This window comes from Rattus norvegicus, chromosome 4, assembly GCF_021556685.1.
Source record: "Rattus norvegicus strain SHRSP/BbbUtx chromosome 4, alternate assembly SHRSP_T2T, whole genome shotgun sequence".
NCBI lineage: Eukaryota > Metazoa > Chordata > Mammalia > Rodentia > Muridae > Rattus > Rattus norvegicus.
Genome location: NC_141537.1, coordinates 182,264,142 through 182,281,278, shown reverse-complemented (window position 1 = coordinate 182,281,278; position 17,137 = coordinate 182,264,142). Strand labels below are relative to the sequence as shown.

Sequence of the window (17,137 nt, the reverse complement as noted above, 5' to 3'; positions counted from 1 at the left end):
CCCCGCCGCCGGAACCCGCCCTCGCGGCCACCTGGCCCTCGCATCCACGACACGCGCGCCTGCAACTTGTTCAAGGGCGTTGTGGAATCAACTTTCCGGAAGCAACCAGCCCACCGGAGGAGGTAGACCGACAGCTATGTATATATACGCTCTCTGCCGCAAGTGGCTGTGCACCCAGAGGCCCGGTGCGCAGGACAGCTGACTCCTGCGGGACACTCGCGTTTGAAGAGGGGTTCGCCCTGCCCCGCGACCCAGAGCGCTGCCGCCAAGACTAATTAGACATTGCTATGGGAGCCACAGCAACGCGTCACGCATCCCCGACGCCTATGTAAAACGTTCGGTCTTCGCTCTTTCAGAGGAAACTCTCTGATTGCTTTTTCCCTTCTCGGGTCCCTTTTTTTTTTTTTTTTTTTTTTTTTTTTTTTTTTTTGCCTGTGCGGTTTGAGAGAGGCACAGTTGGAGGCGCTGATTCCTACAAAAGTAAGTGCTCAGGGGCTCGGAAACACTTTTTTGCTTTCTTTTTCTTGTTTTCTTTTTTCCTTATAACTTGTGAGATGCCCTCGACATTGGAGTGGCTTGTTGGGAAGCCACGGGGTTCCAAAAGAGGGAGAGGGGCAGTGAGAGGAAGAGATAGATGGAGAGCCAGGACTGACCCTCGGGTTCCACTCTTGCAGGTCCCCAGAGCCAGCGAGCGGCACGATGCTGCGGAGGCTGGTTCAGCAGTGGAGCGTCCTGGTGTTCCTGCTCAGCTACTCCGTGCCCTCCCGCGGGCGCTCGGTGGAGGGGCTTGGTCGCAGGCTGTAAGTACCGGATCTTCCTCCCGGGTGAGGGATGGAGGAGACCAGCACCAGAGGTGGCCGAACTGAGGCGGGCAATGCGGAAGCCAAGAACTCAGAGCCTTCCCTGATGCTCTCAACCTGAGTTAGACACAGTCACGGGGTACCTGCTAGCAACGGGCTGAGCCCAGGAGAGCCGGCTAGAGAGCTGGTGAGACCCTAAAAGGGACAATCAAGAAACAAGTTTGGTGTGCCTTTCTGTAAGAGGGACTCTTTTTCAGAATCTCTGCCGGCAAGATATCTGCCTGTAGGGAACCACCAAAGTTACTTTATCCACCAGGAGGTTCTGAAACTCATCAGGAAAACTGAGAGATTCAGGAGCTGTCTGCGCTTGTGTGTGTGTGTGTGTGTGTGTGTGTGTGTGTGTGTGTGTGTGTGTGTGTGTGTGTACGCGCGCGCGCGCGCGTGAATATGTCTAAATGAAGTGGGTGGCAGTTTGCGTGTGAGAAGCAAAAACTTTGTGCCTAGTTTCATTATGAATGACATAATTTTAAGCATATAAAACAGGACCGTGTTACATAACAAAGCATATTATATAATTTAGTAGTAACATCTTTTTAGTGGCAAATGTCCAACTTTAGTATCGATACCATTCAGGAAGGCGGTGTGCTTGCCTCCAAAATGGACTTTAGGTGTGGAAACTTTCTTTTTCCTGGAATTATTGCTAACGGTTCTTTAATCCGGAGTCGAAATATTTGCATTGTGGACTGAAAGCTTGTAGTTAGGCATTCTCAGCTGGCATTTCGGTCTCTGGTTTTTGTTTTCTTTAAGAAGAGTGATTTTGACTTTGAGATAAGCATACATCCAAGTACGCCAGCAAAATACCTCAGCAGTAGGCATGCTTGAATCTGACTGTCTTGATAGGCTACTGGGCACAGTTCATCGATGTGGATGTAATACCATCTAGGGCTGCATTCTCTTAACACAGACTCTGTTCGGAATGGGAAAATCATAAAGTTTAAGAACTGAGCCGTTTGGCTCTGGAGAAGGCATTAGGAGGACTTGCTCACCTCACAATAGAAGCAGCAATCTCTACCTAATATTTACAGTCAGGTTCCTGGCGCTTCTTGTAAACTCCCGAGGGTATACAAAAAGGCAACTGTTCAGCGCCTGCTTCTGGTCTATTCTTATTAGTTTGGCAGAAAAAATCTTTAAATGAAATTACTTTAGACATGTCTGGATCTTGGCACCAAAATGAAACTATTATGAATCTCCTAAGGCAAGTTGTGTAGAGCATTGTACTGGAGATAAGGCGGCATTGTCCCGAGAGCGAGTGTACTGCTGCCTTACTTCTCAAAATTGTCTTCAGACTTTTTGCTCATTTTTGAGACTTGTGTGAAATTCAATTACCTAGCATCCAAATATAAATTCAGATGAGCTGGATTTTTTTTTTAGAAAAAAAAAGCACACTTACATACTGTATTTATTTGGATAAGAATTTCTGTCTTGGAACAGAGCCAACTTTTTCTTTAAAGTTGCCTAATACCTATTTTCTCTTTTGAGAAAGAGTAAATGAGCCATGCTTGAGTCTACAATGACGGCATAAAAATAGCACTAAGCTATCCTTACATCTGTTTTTAACTCTTTCTTTGTTGCATCTTCCAGAACTGCCCCCTTGGAAACCACTTGGCAGCTAGGAACTCTGCACTAGCTCTGTTTGTAGGTGAAATATAATAGGGTAGTTAAATGCTCACACTTGGCTATGATTATAAAACTACAAGATAGATACCCCTATCCCTAATGTTAATAGCTCATCACGTCATAGCTGAGGTTTTTGAGGGAGTCAAAATCATCATAGCCAAATGGAGGGTTGTTTTCCTTTAACACATTATTTTTGTGCACGTGCTGGAAAAAAAAAAAAACATTTACGGACTACGTCCCAAAATCAGGCTAGCTCCTTGAAATTCTAACTTACCATCAAACCCTAATGTTCAACTTTAGGGACACTGCTTAAAATGTATTGAGTTTTTTTTTTTTAAGTTAGAGATTTGTATTTTTTTAGAGACAGAAGACTATTGTAAGTGTGCTTCCTAAGCCATCGGAAGGTGAATTGTAATGGCTGGCTCACAATCAAATTGCCTACTAGAAAGTTGGGGTGGATGGACGCTGCTGTGTAGATGTATACAGTGGCTAGAGATTCTCCATGTTTGCCATAGCAAGGGAACCCCGAGTGATGGAGAAGCCCGAGGCATCGTTGGCTGTCTTGCTTAGGCCAGATTGGGTCTATTCCACATAATGAAGGAATAACTTTCTACTGAGTCATGGGGATTGGAAGGGAGCTCTGTGAGTCATGCTAACTCTAACACCCTAACCCTGTCTCCTCTGTGGACCACAGAGCTTTTCTCAAACTCCCAGCGCTTCCCCTGAGCCTCACATCAGCACACACAAACTTGGGCAGAGAACTTTCCATGTCTGCTGTTCCCTTTCCTTGACAGCTCCTAAGATACCTCATTTCCCTCCTTGAAAACTCCCTCGGGAACGTTTTTCTTTCTAGCAGAACAGCTATGTTTTGACTGAAGTCCAAGTTACCTCTGATAAACTTTTGCCCATTTTTTTCTTTTAATTTTTTTTACAGTAACCAAAGACAAGGATAAAGTATAAATCCACTTATTTTTCCATGCTGGCACTTTGGTTTGTAATAAGATCCATGTCAACCGCTGTGCTATGAAATGTTTACAGATCGTGATTGCTGCCATATTTGCAGCTAAAAATGTTTCAGCATTATCTTCGTTGAAAATCCTTTAATTCATTTCTCACAACTGAGAGCTATCCTGACTGTTCACGTCACACATCTCTGTCATTTCTTATAATCCTTTGGACAATTTCATGGGGCTAATTTCCCATTGATGGTAAAGATATCATTGTGTTCTTCCACTCCTTCAGTGCAATTTCCCAAACAGATATGTGTTCTCCACAGTATTTTAAAGGCAGTTGGTCCTAAAGATACTAAGTAATTTGTCTTAACAGTACGTAAGATAGGGGCTGTGTACCCCACCTGAGAGGTACCAAACACCATGCTACTTGCATTTTATAAAACACAAGGATAAACTATTGTTGCACTTTCCATGAGAACCGTTCTAAGAAAGTACAGTTTCTCAGTTGTGAAGGTGCCATGACTCATAGTGACAGGCTGGCCAACATGACAGACACACATGCCAGTGACAGAGGCAAGGGCAATGGAGACTTGATTCAAATAGACCAACCATAACGGTTTGGCTCCAAACTGAGATAGAATTGAGAATTAACTTGAAGACAAGAAGCACATCAGCCAGGAATTGGAAAATAAATAAAAGTCCCTAGAATGATTAATTATCAGCAAAAGATTCTTTCTAGTGGGATATTTCGGTAAAATATACTAAACTGCAGTGCTTTGAAAGCCACCTTTCAAAGTAATTGTGTCCTTTAAAATGTTATTAGAGGATATAAATACATTGTACCCAAACCTCAAATTTGTAGACTATTAAAAGTTTCCAGATTGCTGTTACCAGAGTAAGAGAATTTTAATCTATTCGAATGTGGCACCTTCGGAAAGGAAGAGCACCTTCTTCATGCCTCATTTAAACCAGGCCCCTGTTAAATTCCTTTTCATGAAGTCATACCTTTTTTTAAAAACCAGCTATATGGCTTAAAGTCAGTCCCCACACCAAACTACTACAAGGAAGCTGGCACTCCGGCCCCACCCCACCCCCCACAGTACACCAAGCTCTGAGAATCCTACCTCCTCATACTGCTGCTGAAAGCTACCTTGGGTGGAGTTGGTCTTCAAGAATTAGGATCAGTCTCCATAGGGTCAATCCACTGTCATGTGCTTCTTATGCTGTGCTGTTTCTTGTCCCCTTGCTGTGACACTCACTTCTGCCTTTCTTGGACTTGAGAACACGTTGGGGACTTTTGAGAATCGGAGTCCTGTTTTGTGGACTTTCCTCATCTGGACTAGGAATGGTCATCTCATCTCCACCCCTCATTTTTCCCCATCTTTAAAATGAGCCTGAAGAAGCTGTTCATTATTCTCTTGTTTCTCTGAAGAGCCGACAAAGTTCTACTAAAAAGGCAAAAAGGCCCCAGACACTCTTGTGAGAATGAAGTAAGAGCACTCAGGAAGTGGGCCTGGGAAATGCACTCAGATACTTCTGAAGAAAAACCATTTCAGAGAGCTAGGTCTACTGGTGAAAACTGGATTTGGTCTAAACTTAATTAAAAGGTTTAGATAATGGTGCACACCTATGATCCCAGCACTTGGGGATCTAAAGCGAAGAAAAGAAAGAACGGGAGTTTAGGGGAGGAGGGGGACAAAGAAGAAAAGAAAGTGTGAGTTGGAGCAAGCCTGGTGACTGGTGTAACGGATAGTGACTAGTGTAAACCGTAGATGCCCTCAAACTCAAGGCAATCCACCTGCCTCAGCTTTCTAAGCACTGAAGCTATGAGTGTTCACCAACTTCCTATGTCCCTCTCACCTTTTAATTAAAAAGAAAACATTAAGAGGAATAGGTGGATCTCACTGAGGCAGAGCTCAGAAATAGACCACTTGCTGCTACTACTTCAGGGGGAAACTTACCTATTTGGCCCCTTCTCCCTTCACCTTTACATACAGGTTCCTGCTGAGCGGTGTTCACAAATGTTACATTCTTGCGTTAGCGCAAGGCAACGTTTCTCTTACCTGCCTTCTCTTCCCTTTAGCCCTCCCTCAGTCTTCTTGTCTTACTCTCACACTTGGTACTTCAGCTGTTTGTGTTATCATGGTCTCAGAGTGTGTGTGTGTGTGTGTGTGTGTGTGTGTGTGTGTGTGTGTGTGTGTGTGTGCATGTGTGTGTGTGTGTAAGCTTGGAGGGCGCCCACTTAGAGAAAATTCATCTGCATTTCCTAGGCCTCCATCTGTCCCAGAAAAGCTGGGAACTAGACGCCTGAGTTTGCTTCTCCAACAGAACTCTGGAAACTGTGACAGAATCCTCATGGTTTAGGGTACATCTCCTAGTTAGATTTCCTGCAGCAATACCTCAGGGTAACTTACTTTATTTTATTCTTTAGTATATATTTCCAGTGCTGAAGACTGAACTGAGCAAGGGTTTTTTTTTTTTTTTTTTTTTGTGACTGAGCCTCGTTTCTGAGCATAACTGAATCATGTGTCAGCAATCGTGGGGGCTGAATTTGATGACCCCTTTACTTTATACAAATGAATCCCCCAAAATTTTCCTTTTCCCACCACGGCGAGGCTTGGGGACTGGTTCCCAGGTCCCCCCTTCCTATCTCCCCTCCCTACTCTAGAGGTCAACTGTTCACCATCTCATTCCTTCAAGTAACCCACGGGCAGGTCCTCAGCTGACAACTGTCTTCTCCCCTGACAGAAAACGCGCGGTGTCTGAGCACCAGCTACTGCATGACAAGGGCAAGTCCATCCAAGACTTGCGCCGCCGTTTCTTCCTCCACCATCTGATTGCGGAGATCCACACAGCTGAAATCAGAGCTACCTCGGAGGTGTCCCCTAACTCCAAACCTGCTCCCAACACCAAAAACCACCCTGTGCGGTTTGGGTCAGACGACGAGGGCAGATACCTAACTCAGGAAACCAACAAGGTGGAGACGTACAAAGAGCAGCCACTCAAGACGCCCGGGAAGAAGAAGAAAGGCAAGCCGGGGAAACGCAGAGAACAGGAGAAAAAAAAGCGAAGGACTCGGTCTGCCTGGCCAGGCACAACTGGGAGTGGCCTGCTTGAGGACCCCCAGCCCCACACCTCCCCGACCTCGACCTCCCTGGAGCCCAGCTCAAGGTATTGTCTGTCCGCTGTGCTCAGTAGGGCTCCCCTCCCTCCACCGGCCTGGGTCCCAGAGATGCAGAATCCTCTGTATCTTGATCTGAGACTACATGAGTTAGGCCACAATCTCAGTCCCATTCCTGGTTAGCCTGCTAGACAATTTAATTTCCCTACTTCCCTCCCACCAGCCCAATCAACCATCCTTCCTCCCTCCCTCCCTCCTTCCCTCCCTCACTCCCTCCCTCCCTCCATCCCTCCCTCCCTACCATCCTCCCTCCCTTCCTTCTCCCTTTCCTTTCCATCCCCTCCCCTCTTCTCCTCCCCTCTCTGATTCCTGTCTTCCTCACTCCTCCCCACACATAGGGTCTTCCTCAAGCCAAGGCTGACTGAGCTCAAAGCAACCCTCCTGCCCTAGCCTCCCAAAAGCTGGAATTATAAGCATTCCCTGCCAACACAGTCATAGTAATTTTAATCCTTACTTGAGCTTCTGAACCTGATGAGCCTCATCATGGTTTTCTGGGAAATTAGACTTGTTCCTCAGGTCAGCGTCTTGGAAAACTTTCCTGATAGTTTTTTATTTCTTGCTTTTCATTCCTTGTTTTCAAAGAGGAAGTCATTGGTAATCCCCATCAGCATGGCGAGGTAGTGTCTCACATAAGAACTGAGCCATTCACACATTGTTCAATTAACTGCATTTCATTACATTTCCATCTTATTTTAATGCGAAGAAATTAAGTTACTTTTTTGAAACACGGGCTTTGTGTTTATTTGATTTTTAACTGAGCTGGTCTCTACCAACTCAAAAAAAAAAAAAAAGAACTGGTTCTGATATTTTTCAGTCTTAGTTTAGATTCAGTTTTTGCACAAGCTGGCATGATTTTCCCCTGCTAACACTGTAAGGACATCTTGCAGCTGGCTTACCCCTCTCTCACATGAGCAGGGGGCTCAGAGCACTCACAGGTAACAGCTCAGTAACTCAGGTTCAGGTCTCGGGTCTAACATTAACATCCACCACCTTGAGCAAATGAAGAGCCAGACTGGCTTTTGTCTTCTATGACAAAGTACCAAGCTCGTGGAGCTAAGAGAAAATTGCATGCAATTACATGATTTCCAGCCCTTGTTGTGGCATCTACAGATTTGGTTCTCTTTACTTCATATAAATGTACGGGTTTGCTATGTATTTTGTATGGCAAGTGGCCAAGTTTCTATGAGGCAAATGGGGACAGATATTAATTTCATTTTACCACACAGAAAACCAAAACACCTCACAACTGGAGAACCTCAGTTAGTTCGTGGAATTGGGCTGTGCACCCCCACCCCAGCTAGGTTCATTCCCCCTTTCCTAGTGCTCAGACAAGTGCTGCATTGGCTCAGACTTCTCCATGCACAGCCACTGATAGGACCTGCTGCTTTGCTTTTCGTTTTTACTTCTCAGTGTGGAACTTCTGTGAGGTCTGAAAGAAGGAGGAAAGCCACACAAGAGCACATCGCACATCGCACATCGCACATCGCACATCGCACATCGCACATCGCACATCGCATGCAATCCGTGATCACGTTATTTAAAGTCCCCCGTGGCTGTTCCAGCTCTTTCACTTGATACAGACAGGATTACAGAGCTCCAAGGGGGAATCCGAAACAATACTCCATCCCCCCTCTCCCACCCAAATCCATTAACAAACAATAAATAAAACAGAAGTTACATTGTATCCATTGCAGATTAATTACTCAGTGTGCAACCACATTTGAGAACTCCCAGGCACAGCAGTGCTCTACTCTGCAACTAGTTAACCTGAGCTGACTCACTGACTTACCCAGGGTACTTGCAGATGTAAATACAATGTATATATCTGTAGCTCACTCAAAAGCTTCTGCTGAGTTCTGCCTTCATCAATTACCTCACAGTATACATGTGTCTATATAGAACTATAAAAACAGAAGCATCAGTAACTTTCATGAGTGCTTCTTCTTCCCTTTAAAGTCTGTGCTCATCTTCAGGTGTCTGAAAAATATTGACAATCAATGTTCATCAATTCTTATGCCTGGTGCTAAACCTCCATTAAAATGCATATAGCAAAAAAAAAAAAAAAAAAAAAAAAAAAAAAAAAAAAAGGCAGTGTCCTAAGCAGAGCAGGCACAGGTTGAAAGTAGTCACGAAGGGTAAGACCCAGGAGTGTGCTGCTCAAAATGTGCACAGACATAGACTGAGAAGTCCAAGTGAAACCTTTAGATTAAAGATCTTAAAGGTTTGTAAGTGACCGGCCCTTTAAGAACACTGGTTCTCTAAGTCGAGGCTCTATGATGATTTCAGAGGTCTGACGAAGTGGCAGGTGTGAGCTCTAGTAGACATTATTATATAGTTTCATATGGGAAACTACCAGGGAAATTTACCTGTTTCCTCTCCTATAAAACATTCAAAGGAACTTTATATATATTGTATTTTATATATATTAGCATTATGATTGCATTAAAATTTTTGATGTTTGACATAAGATGCCCAGATGCAGTTAGGTACTCATTTCTGAAAATCATGTTTTGGCTTGGAAAATACTGTTAGAAAAATATGAAAGCTTTTCAGTGACCAAAAAACTCAGACTCTAAACATTAGCATTATCACACACATGCACACATACATAGACACACACATACACACCACATATGTTATACACACACATACATTCACACCATACACACACACCCCGTACACCACACATACCACACACACACCACAAACACACATACACACACATGTCACATATAAGTTGTTATACACACATGTACATTCCACACACACTACATATACCACACACACACACGCCACACATACGATACACACACACATACATTCACATGCTACACACACACACCACATACACCCACCAAACACACACCACACACCATACACTTACAGACACCACCTACCTATCACATGCACCACACAAATACACACACACACACCTCTCTTCATGCTGGCCACTTGATAACATTTTACTTGGCTTTTCCAGTATGTACCTTTAATAAAGACAGAGCCAAGGAAAGCCTAGAGAGGGTGAAAATTTGTTCCTTTCTTTTTGAGAAAAATAATTGTTCAAAATGCTATTATTTCCACTTTGTTATCTTAAACTCAATCCAATAAGTGCCACTTAGAAAGAGACATTTTTGTAGGTGTAATGAACAAATTAGTGAATCATCATCATCATCATCATCATCATCATCATTATTTTGCTTTACTGCTAACATCCTTCCAGTTCCAACATTAATCTCAAACTCTCCCTTTCTCTGCAGTTAGGAGTTCTTTAAGTATTGAAACCCAATCAAAACGACTGAGAGAGAGCTTCATGATACTCCCTACATGTTAGCAACTCTTCTTTAAAGTTGCATGTGACACGCCAAAGTGGTTGAGACTTTTTGACTCCCACACCCACACATGTCTGCATCGTAAGATTCCACCCACACATCCGCCTGTTAATTCAATGACACAGTCAGTTCCTACTCCCTAAGCATTTCCTTATAAATGAGCGTGTTTTCACTGAAATAGACTTTACAAAGAGAGGGAGCAGGAAGTTCTCAGAGCCCCAGCCCCATGCACACACAGTCACAATAGTCCCCACCCCAGCACTAACTGAGTAATCACACGGACAGAGAGAGCAACAGTAACTCAGTTTATTCCTAGGTGTCTGGTCACTTAAAATAGACTTTTGCTGAGACAGGAAGATTGCAAGTTTGAGATTGGCATAGCCTATCCAGTGAGAGACTTTCTTTTAAAAGAACGTTGTTTTTTTTTTCTTTTGAAAAAATCCATTCAAGCCAAACTACTAGAGACAAATAATTCTTGCTTTTGTCCCTGAAGTTAAAATCCAGTATCAGCCTCATAATGAGTGTGTAAAGACAGCTCAAAAAAGTTGACAGGTCACATCCCATGAACACAGCATGTTCTGGCTAACGACCCCTCCTTCAATGTGTGTCCAGCGACCTGTGCCCACCAGCATCACAGTCCACAGCTAAATGAGCGTCCAGGCAGAATAAACAGGCTTTGGCCCACTCACGTCATATATGCTGAAAAACAAACTTCCTAGTGAGGAACACTGGTGACTGAGGTCCCAGCTTGTCTCAGCCTCCAGATCCTCCATCACAACGTTTTCCTGACACGCCACTGGCAGACAGCATGCTTCTCCTTTCTCTGGCTGACCACAGCTGGCTATCCAGGCCCTCTTTTCTGTCCGTGCCACACTGACCTCTCAGTTGGATCAAGGACTCCAGCCATAGCTGAGGTTCCCGAGACGGGTGGACTCCCAAGTGGTACTTTCCGTAGGGCACGCCTTGAGGTCCCACCATCTCTTCCCACTGAGATCCTGCCTGTCTCTTTCGCTTACGTCTTTTAATCGCGTGTTGTCCGGTCTGCAAGAGAGATTAATCTCTGGGGTTTTTTTCCCCTTCCTTGTCTTCACAGGACGCATTGAAACTTTCACCGAAGATCTTCCAAGGACACGTTACAGGATTCTGTAATAGTAAACATATGGAAAGTATTAGACATATTTATTGCCTGTACATACTGTAAATGCATTGGGATCAAACTGTCTCCCCAGGAAACTGCACATGGGTCATGTGAATATTTTTCCTTCTTTTTTTTTTTTTGCCAAGGCTAATCCAATTATTACTGTCACTGTTACCATAATTTATTTTGTCAACTGATGTATTTATTTGTAAATGTATCTTGGTGCTGCTGACTCTGTTTTTTTGTAACATAATGCACTTTAGGTATACATATCAAGTATGTCGATGAATTTAACACGAAAAAGTGTCTCTATTTTGTGGTTCATTTTGATGAGTTCTGAAATATAATTATCTAGACTGATCTCCCTCTGCGCATGTAAAAATGGCAGTATTTTAAATTTGTAAAGAATGTCTAATAAAATATAATCTAATTACACCGTGACTTACAATGTTGGTTTTAATTCTTTAAGGTTTCTAATCAGAGAAACACAGTACAATTTTTTTTTAAATTCTACTTGAATAAAATCCTAAGCTTGATGTGTTTGTGTGGGCATCTACTCCAATGTGTCCGCATTAGCTTTTAGTTAAAAACCACTTAAAATGTATTTTGTCCAATATTTCAGCTCAAGTCAATAGAATGGCTGAACAGCCTGAACTTCAAGTTGAAAAGAAAGACAAGAAAGGGCAAAAAATAAGCAGAGAAGTCAGGAGAAAGGGTCAAAGAGGGTTGTCCAGAGTTAAAACCCAGAGAAGTGGGTCCAGGACTTGAAGACTCTGAATAAATTTTGCCAATGTAAAGTTTAGTTTGCAAGGGCTTGCTCTCATTCATAACAATAATAAAAGATCTGCTCGGGAATTCTGCTGGTTATGGTTTCCTCCTACAGAAAGAAGGGAGAAAGGTTTGGAAGCCACAGGACATGTCAACAGGCTGTCAGAGGAGGATCACTAGGCTGTGTCTCAGTTGCAGGAGCTCTAATGTCAACAACAGCACACTGTTAGTGCCACAGGGAACCCATGTCCACTGTGAACCTCACTCTCTTCCTCTCTCTACCTTCTGGTGAAATTCTGTTCTGTTCTGTTTTGGTTTGTTATTTTCCAAGATAGGGTTTCTCTGTGTAGCCCTGGATGTCCTGAGACTCACTGTGTAGAACAGGCTGGCCTCAAACTCAGAGATCCACCTGCCCCTGCCCGCCAAGTGCTGGGGTTAAAGGTGTGTGCCACCACCACCACCACCTCCTCCTGACTCAAAATTGTGCTCCTTACATGTGTTCACTGTAAGATCCAAATCCTAGATCAAGCACACCCATGCTCAGGAATGTTCTGTCAGTAATCAGCATCCTATTTGCTGTCTATCAGACACTTGAAAGCACTTAGGAAGTAAAATGCAGTAACCTCCTCCAGGGTTCTTCCCCACCAATGTGCAGATTACATAAACCAACACAACACCATCTACATGAAACTGTGAAATGATACACAACACGTGTGAATTTTTTTGAAAGAAAAGGGAAGAATCAGAGAGAGTTTAGGGTTGGGCTGACTTTATCAGTGTTGTCTCTTGGGTCTCATAGCCTTCAGGAGACTCTTCTTACTATTTGTAAGAATTGTAAAGCTATACTGGCGGGTAAGTACAAGATATTGTACTCACTTCTTCTTATGGATTTGTCAAAGATGGTTTTCATATCTAAGGAATACTCAGAGGCTAAGGTACAATACTCTAGCCCTGTGTGTGCAAGTTCTTTGGAACACCTCCAAAAACAGCTCCCAACTTATTTTGTAAAACTCCATCTGAGAGTCTAAACCTTGGAATGATTTTATCCAATCTTTATATGTTGTTTCCATGAAAGATGTGTTTCTATGCCAGGCATGGCGATGCTTGCCTCTAATCACAGCACTTGGAAGTTAAAGACCAGTATGCCTCCATCATGAGTTTGAGGCCAGCCTGTTCTACATAATGAGTTCTAGGATATCCAGGGCTACATAGAGTGACCCAGTCTTAGTGTCTCAGAACAAATCGAGGAGGGAAAGAAGGGAGGAGAGAGAGAGAAGAGGAGGGAGAGAGAGGAAAAAGAAAATTGTGTTTCCAGAAGGCACACTTGGAAAATACTCAGATAATGAGGCATGCTTGCCCTTTTAAATGCAAGCCATCTTTAAGTTTATCTTTCTAAGTAGCCCAGTGCTAGGAGCAGGAAAAAGGAACTGTGCGGATTTCTGTCACCAATTCTTACCGAAGCATTCTTGATACCATCGTTACCTTTAGACACACCCTGGCTTCCCTGGCAGTTGTGCAAAAAGGACTGTAGAATGAAATATGAATATGAAGGAAACAAGATTACCTTCAGAAAAACACAAATAGTCAACCTACAGAAGTGCAGCAAATTATGGTCTACATCTCTACAGCCTTAGATAATGCTCACCAAGCAATGGCAATTACAGTGGGGTGAATTGACCCGAATACTCAGAAACAAGCAAAAGAAGCTAAACTGCCTGTGGAACACTTAGTCTTTATTCGTACAGAGCTCTTGTGTTAATTAAACGCCCAACATATTTATAAATGAAGAGTTAGCTCCAAAGGACACATATACAAGGACACTTGTATGTAAAACTGTATGCTTTACCCATGCTGTCTTAGCCATCATTGTGAAATGTGACTTTGTAACGCAGCTCAGATACTTTGAGCTACATTTTAAGCAAAAACTCAGGCTAACAGTATCATCTTTTAAAAAGTTAAAAGCCAACACAGGCATCTTCCTTCTGCCTTACAAATGCTAGTTTTGGCTTACTGGCCAGGTCAGGTCAAAAGTGCAAAGAAACTGAGCATTTTCTTAGAAGGCAAGACTGCATCACTGGATGGTTAGATTGTATGGGTACACAAAGCAGCTTAAAGACTCCTCAAGCACTCTATGCCTACTTCACAGAAGGACAAAAAGAGTCAATGTTTTCAAATCCAAGTTGCTCTAACACAGTATATAATGGGCCCAACAGGAAGACAAGAGTCAATTGTGACTTTAATTTCTATCCTGTACCTGTCCATTAACTAAACATTGAACGGTCCATCACTGGTGTGTAACCAGCCTTAACGTGCCTGAGCTCATTCTCGATAGAACTCTTATTCATCCCAAGCTGTTACAGTTGTGTAATCTACAGGTGAGTTCCAGAACAACTTCCTTATAGTTTAGTTGCTACTTTCCCTCTGCCCACAAAGTTCATTGGAATTCAGAACTCTCTATAGACAGAAGCCAAGCCAGCAGGGCTTTCATCTTCTGTAAGTTCTGGAGATTGGATTGGGAACTTGAACTAGGAAGTGTTCCTAAAACACTTCCTGAAACTAAAGATGAAGGTCATCCCAAGTCCCGATCCTTCCTGCTTCCCTTTCTTGCTTGACCCAGAAGGTTTTACACACAAGACTACCACAAAGATTCTGCTACAGAGTTGCCAGGTTCCACATTACTCATGAAATCTCAAGTGAGCTCTTCAAAGGCAGGGTGAAGACTCTAAGTGATATTCCAATGGATTCTGCCTCCATGTGACAGGTACCAACCCACTAACCGGTGTTGCCTCTCTCATTGCCTTGTAGATTTCTATGTCTGAGGTCCAATACCCAACACCACACAGCAGCCTTGGCACAGAAACTGTCTGTCTAATAGGTGTCCAATAAATTCTCCTTTAGACTTCAAAATAGTAAGAGATTAAACAAAGCCTCTGAAGACAGAAATGGGTTCTGAGCATGGGGTGTTTCTGACTCCCACCTCGAGCCCTTCTATTCCAGTAACAGGAAGCCTGGGGAGTAACACCAAGCTCTCCGCTGTGTACCAGAGTGCCCTCTGTTCCTCAGCTTCTGGTTTCACAGGGACTTTTCCAGCTCCATAAGCACAAGAAGTAAGGGCTTGTGTTGAAGGTACAGCAACCTCCCACAGGAAGGGAGGAGAATTTAAAATATCAGGTTCTCTTCCCGTGAATACACGGCATAGAAGTTACCCACAGGGCCCAGTGTGCAGACGAACCATGCTGCTCCTTTGACAGAAGATTAATGTACACAGCTCCTAACCAGACCCACCGCCATCAGGATGTGAACATTTGCGTCTCTGTGTAAGTCCCTGACACGAGTGTGATGTGGATGTGTTATGTTTTTAAATTGCATTTTAATTAAACTTCAAAACATCTTCCTAAGAGCTGGAGGACTTTTATAAATTGGAATAAACATGAGGCATGTCACCCTTGACAAATGGATTGTTAGCTAGAGGCTACTACAGAGACTCCTACTCCCTGCCGAGTACACACAGCCTTGGGGGTCTGAAAAGAAAAATGGTCCACCCATCTTCCATTTGAGTAGGATAATTGATGGTCAAGGACTGCAAAGTTGTCATTGAAAAACTGCTGGGAAAGAGCTCTGTTGAGGTCCATGCTATACAAAATAAATGCAAAACAATAACACGCCAAGGCCCAAGAACTTAGCAGTTCCAAGCTCCCATCTGTCTTCCTTTCATTCATCCCAAGGGCTGGTGAAACCAGGCATCAACACCAACTGCAAGTACTGAAGAGTTGTAGCCTGGCCAGCCCAGCACGTGAAAAGAGAGAGCTGGTAGCCTTACCCATAACTGCCATCTTCTTCTAGAGTTAAAGTTATACTTTGCAGCATTTTACAACATTAAAAAACTACTGTGTCAAAAAGAACAAAGTATCATAGTTGTGGAGGGAGTGTTCATTGTTTTCTGGGGACCTGCTGTGCATGTGCACTAGCATGATCTGTCATCCCTCACCGTATATTAGACATCCACAGAAATGGGATTCTTAGTCTGGTTTGCAGGCTGTGAAGCCCTGCCTTAGAGGAGAGCTTGCCCAGTCAAAGAATATAAAAAGTGTTCACGGTAAGTTCTATCTGATGCTAGAGTGTTAGCAAAAGCTTACCAATGTCACTGGAAAGCTGAGTTCTGCTTCCTTGTCAGTGCGTTCAAGGAAACTGTGAGTTCTGAGAATTCTACTTCCAGTCATTTTCCTGCTTCCTGCTCCCCAAGGGCTCTGTCCTACTAGCTTCTTCAGCCTAAGGGGACTCCTCTTCCAAGGTTTCCTTTCTTTCTTTCTCTCTCTCTCTCTCTCTCTGTATGTGAGTGTATGTATATGTGTGTACATGTCTGTGTATGTATGTACGTGTGTGTGAGTGTCTGCACATGTGAATATGTGTATACATGGGTGTATGTTGCATGCATGTGTGTGAGTGTGTCTGTACATGTCTGTGTGAGTACATGTGTATATGTGTACATCTGTGTCTGTACATGTATACATGTGTGTGTAAGGTGTATGTCTGTGTGTACATGTGTGTGTATATCTTTATCTGTCTCTTTTTCATTCTTTCTTTGATTTCCTCTGTCTCTATTTTGCTTTTCCTCTTTCTTTCTTCAAAGGTCTCTTTTGCCTCTGTCTCTCATGTCTATCTCACACTCTATTTCTGTCTTTCTACCTCTATCTAAGTCCATGTGTTTCTGTGTCTTTCTCTCATTTTCTTTCTTTTTCTGACTTTTCTGTGTCTTTCCATTCAACACACACACACACACACACACACACACACACACGAGAGAGAGAGAGAGAGAGAGAGAGAGAGAGAGAGAGAGAGCGCCAGGAAGCCCAGGTGTCTACAGAACCCAGGAGTGAGCAGCTATTGCCCTAGGGAGGTGGCAAGGGCGGGCGGGAGCTCTGGCTGGCAGGCGGTATGTAAGCATACACAGAGAGCCACTTTTTGTAAGAAGGTTAAAACATATTTAAAATGGGACCACCTTGGAGAGGAGACCGTTCCCCTCCTGTTACCTCTCAACCTGCTCCAAAACTTCAGTGTTCAGTTTTTCCAAGGCCGACTCTCCCTGCCCCCTCCTCCCCTGGCAGACTGGTTTTCTGTTGAACACTCGGCTTCTTGCAGTCCTTTCACTCCTTTGTGGACACTCAGAAATGCAGCTGGCTTTCCCCCTTTCCACACAACTGATGTTCGTACCCACTGCCACACAGGGACAAACAATGACCATGCACCAAACATTTTTTGGGGGGGGCAGGTTTCTACTTTTGAGTTGG

At 43.6% G+C, this 17,137-nt stretch overlaps 1 protein-coding gene across 1 annotated transcript; it reads left to right on the top strand.

Moving 5' to 3' along the window:
* Positions 1 to 431: 431 nt before the first annotated feature.
* Pthlh (parathyroid hormone-like hormone) lies at positions 432 to 11,525 on the top strand. The gene is made up of 4 exons (NM_012636.1): positions 432 to 480; positions 675 to 800; positions 6,179 to 6,601; positions 11,037 to 11,525. The coding sequence occupies exons 2-4, from the start codon at positions 700 to 702 to the stop codon at positions 11,044 to 11,046; spliced, it is 534 nt and encodes a 177-aa protein (NP_036768.1). The 5' UTR covers positions 432 to 480; positions 675 to 699; the 3' UTR covers positions 11,047 to 11,525.
* The last annotated feature ends 5,612 nt before the right edge of the window (positions 11,526 to 17,137 follow it).

Bases quoted from the DNA above. Each gene is read 5' to 3' on its own strand.
- Pthlh (NM_012636.1), top strand. From the start codon at position 700: ATGCTGCGGAGGCTGGTTCAGCAGTGGAGCGTCCTGGTGTTCCTGCTC. The intron at 801-6,178 runs GTAAGTACCGGA...CTCCCCTGACAG, and splicing joins GAGGGGCTTGGTCGCAGGCT to AAAACGCGCGGTGTCTGAGC.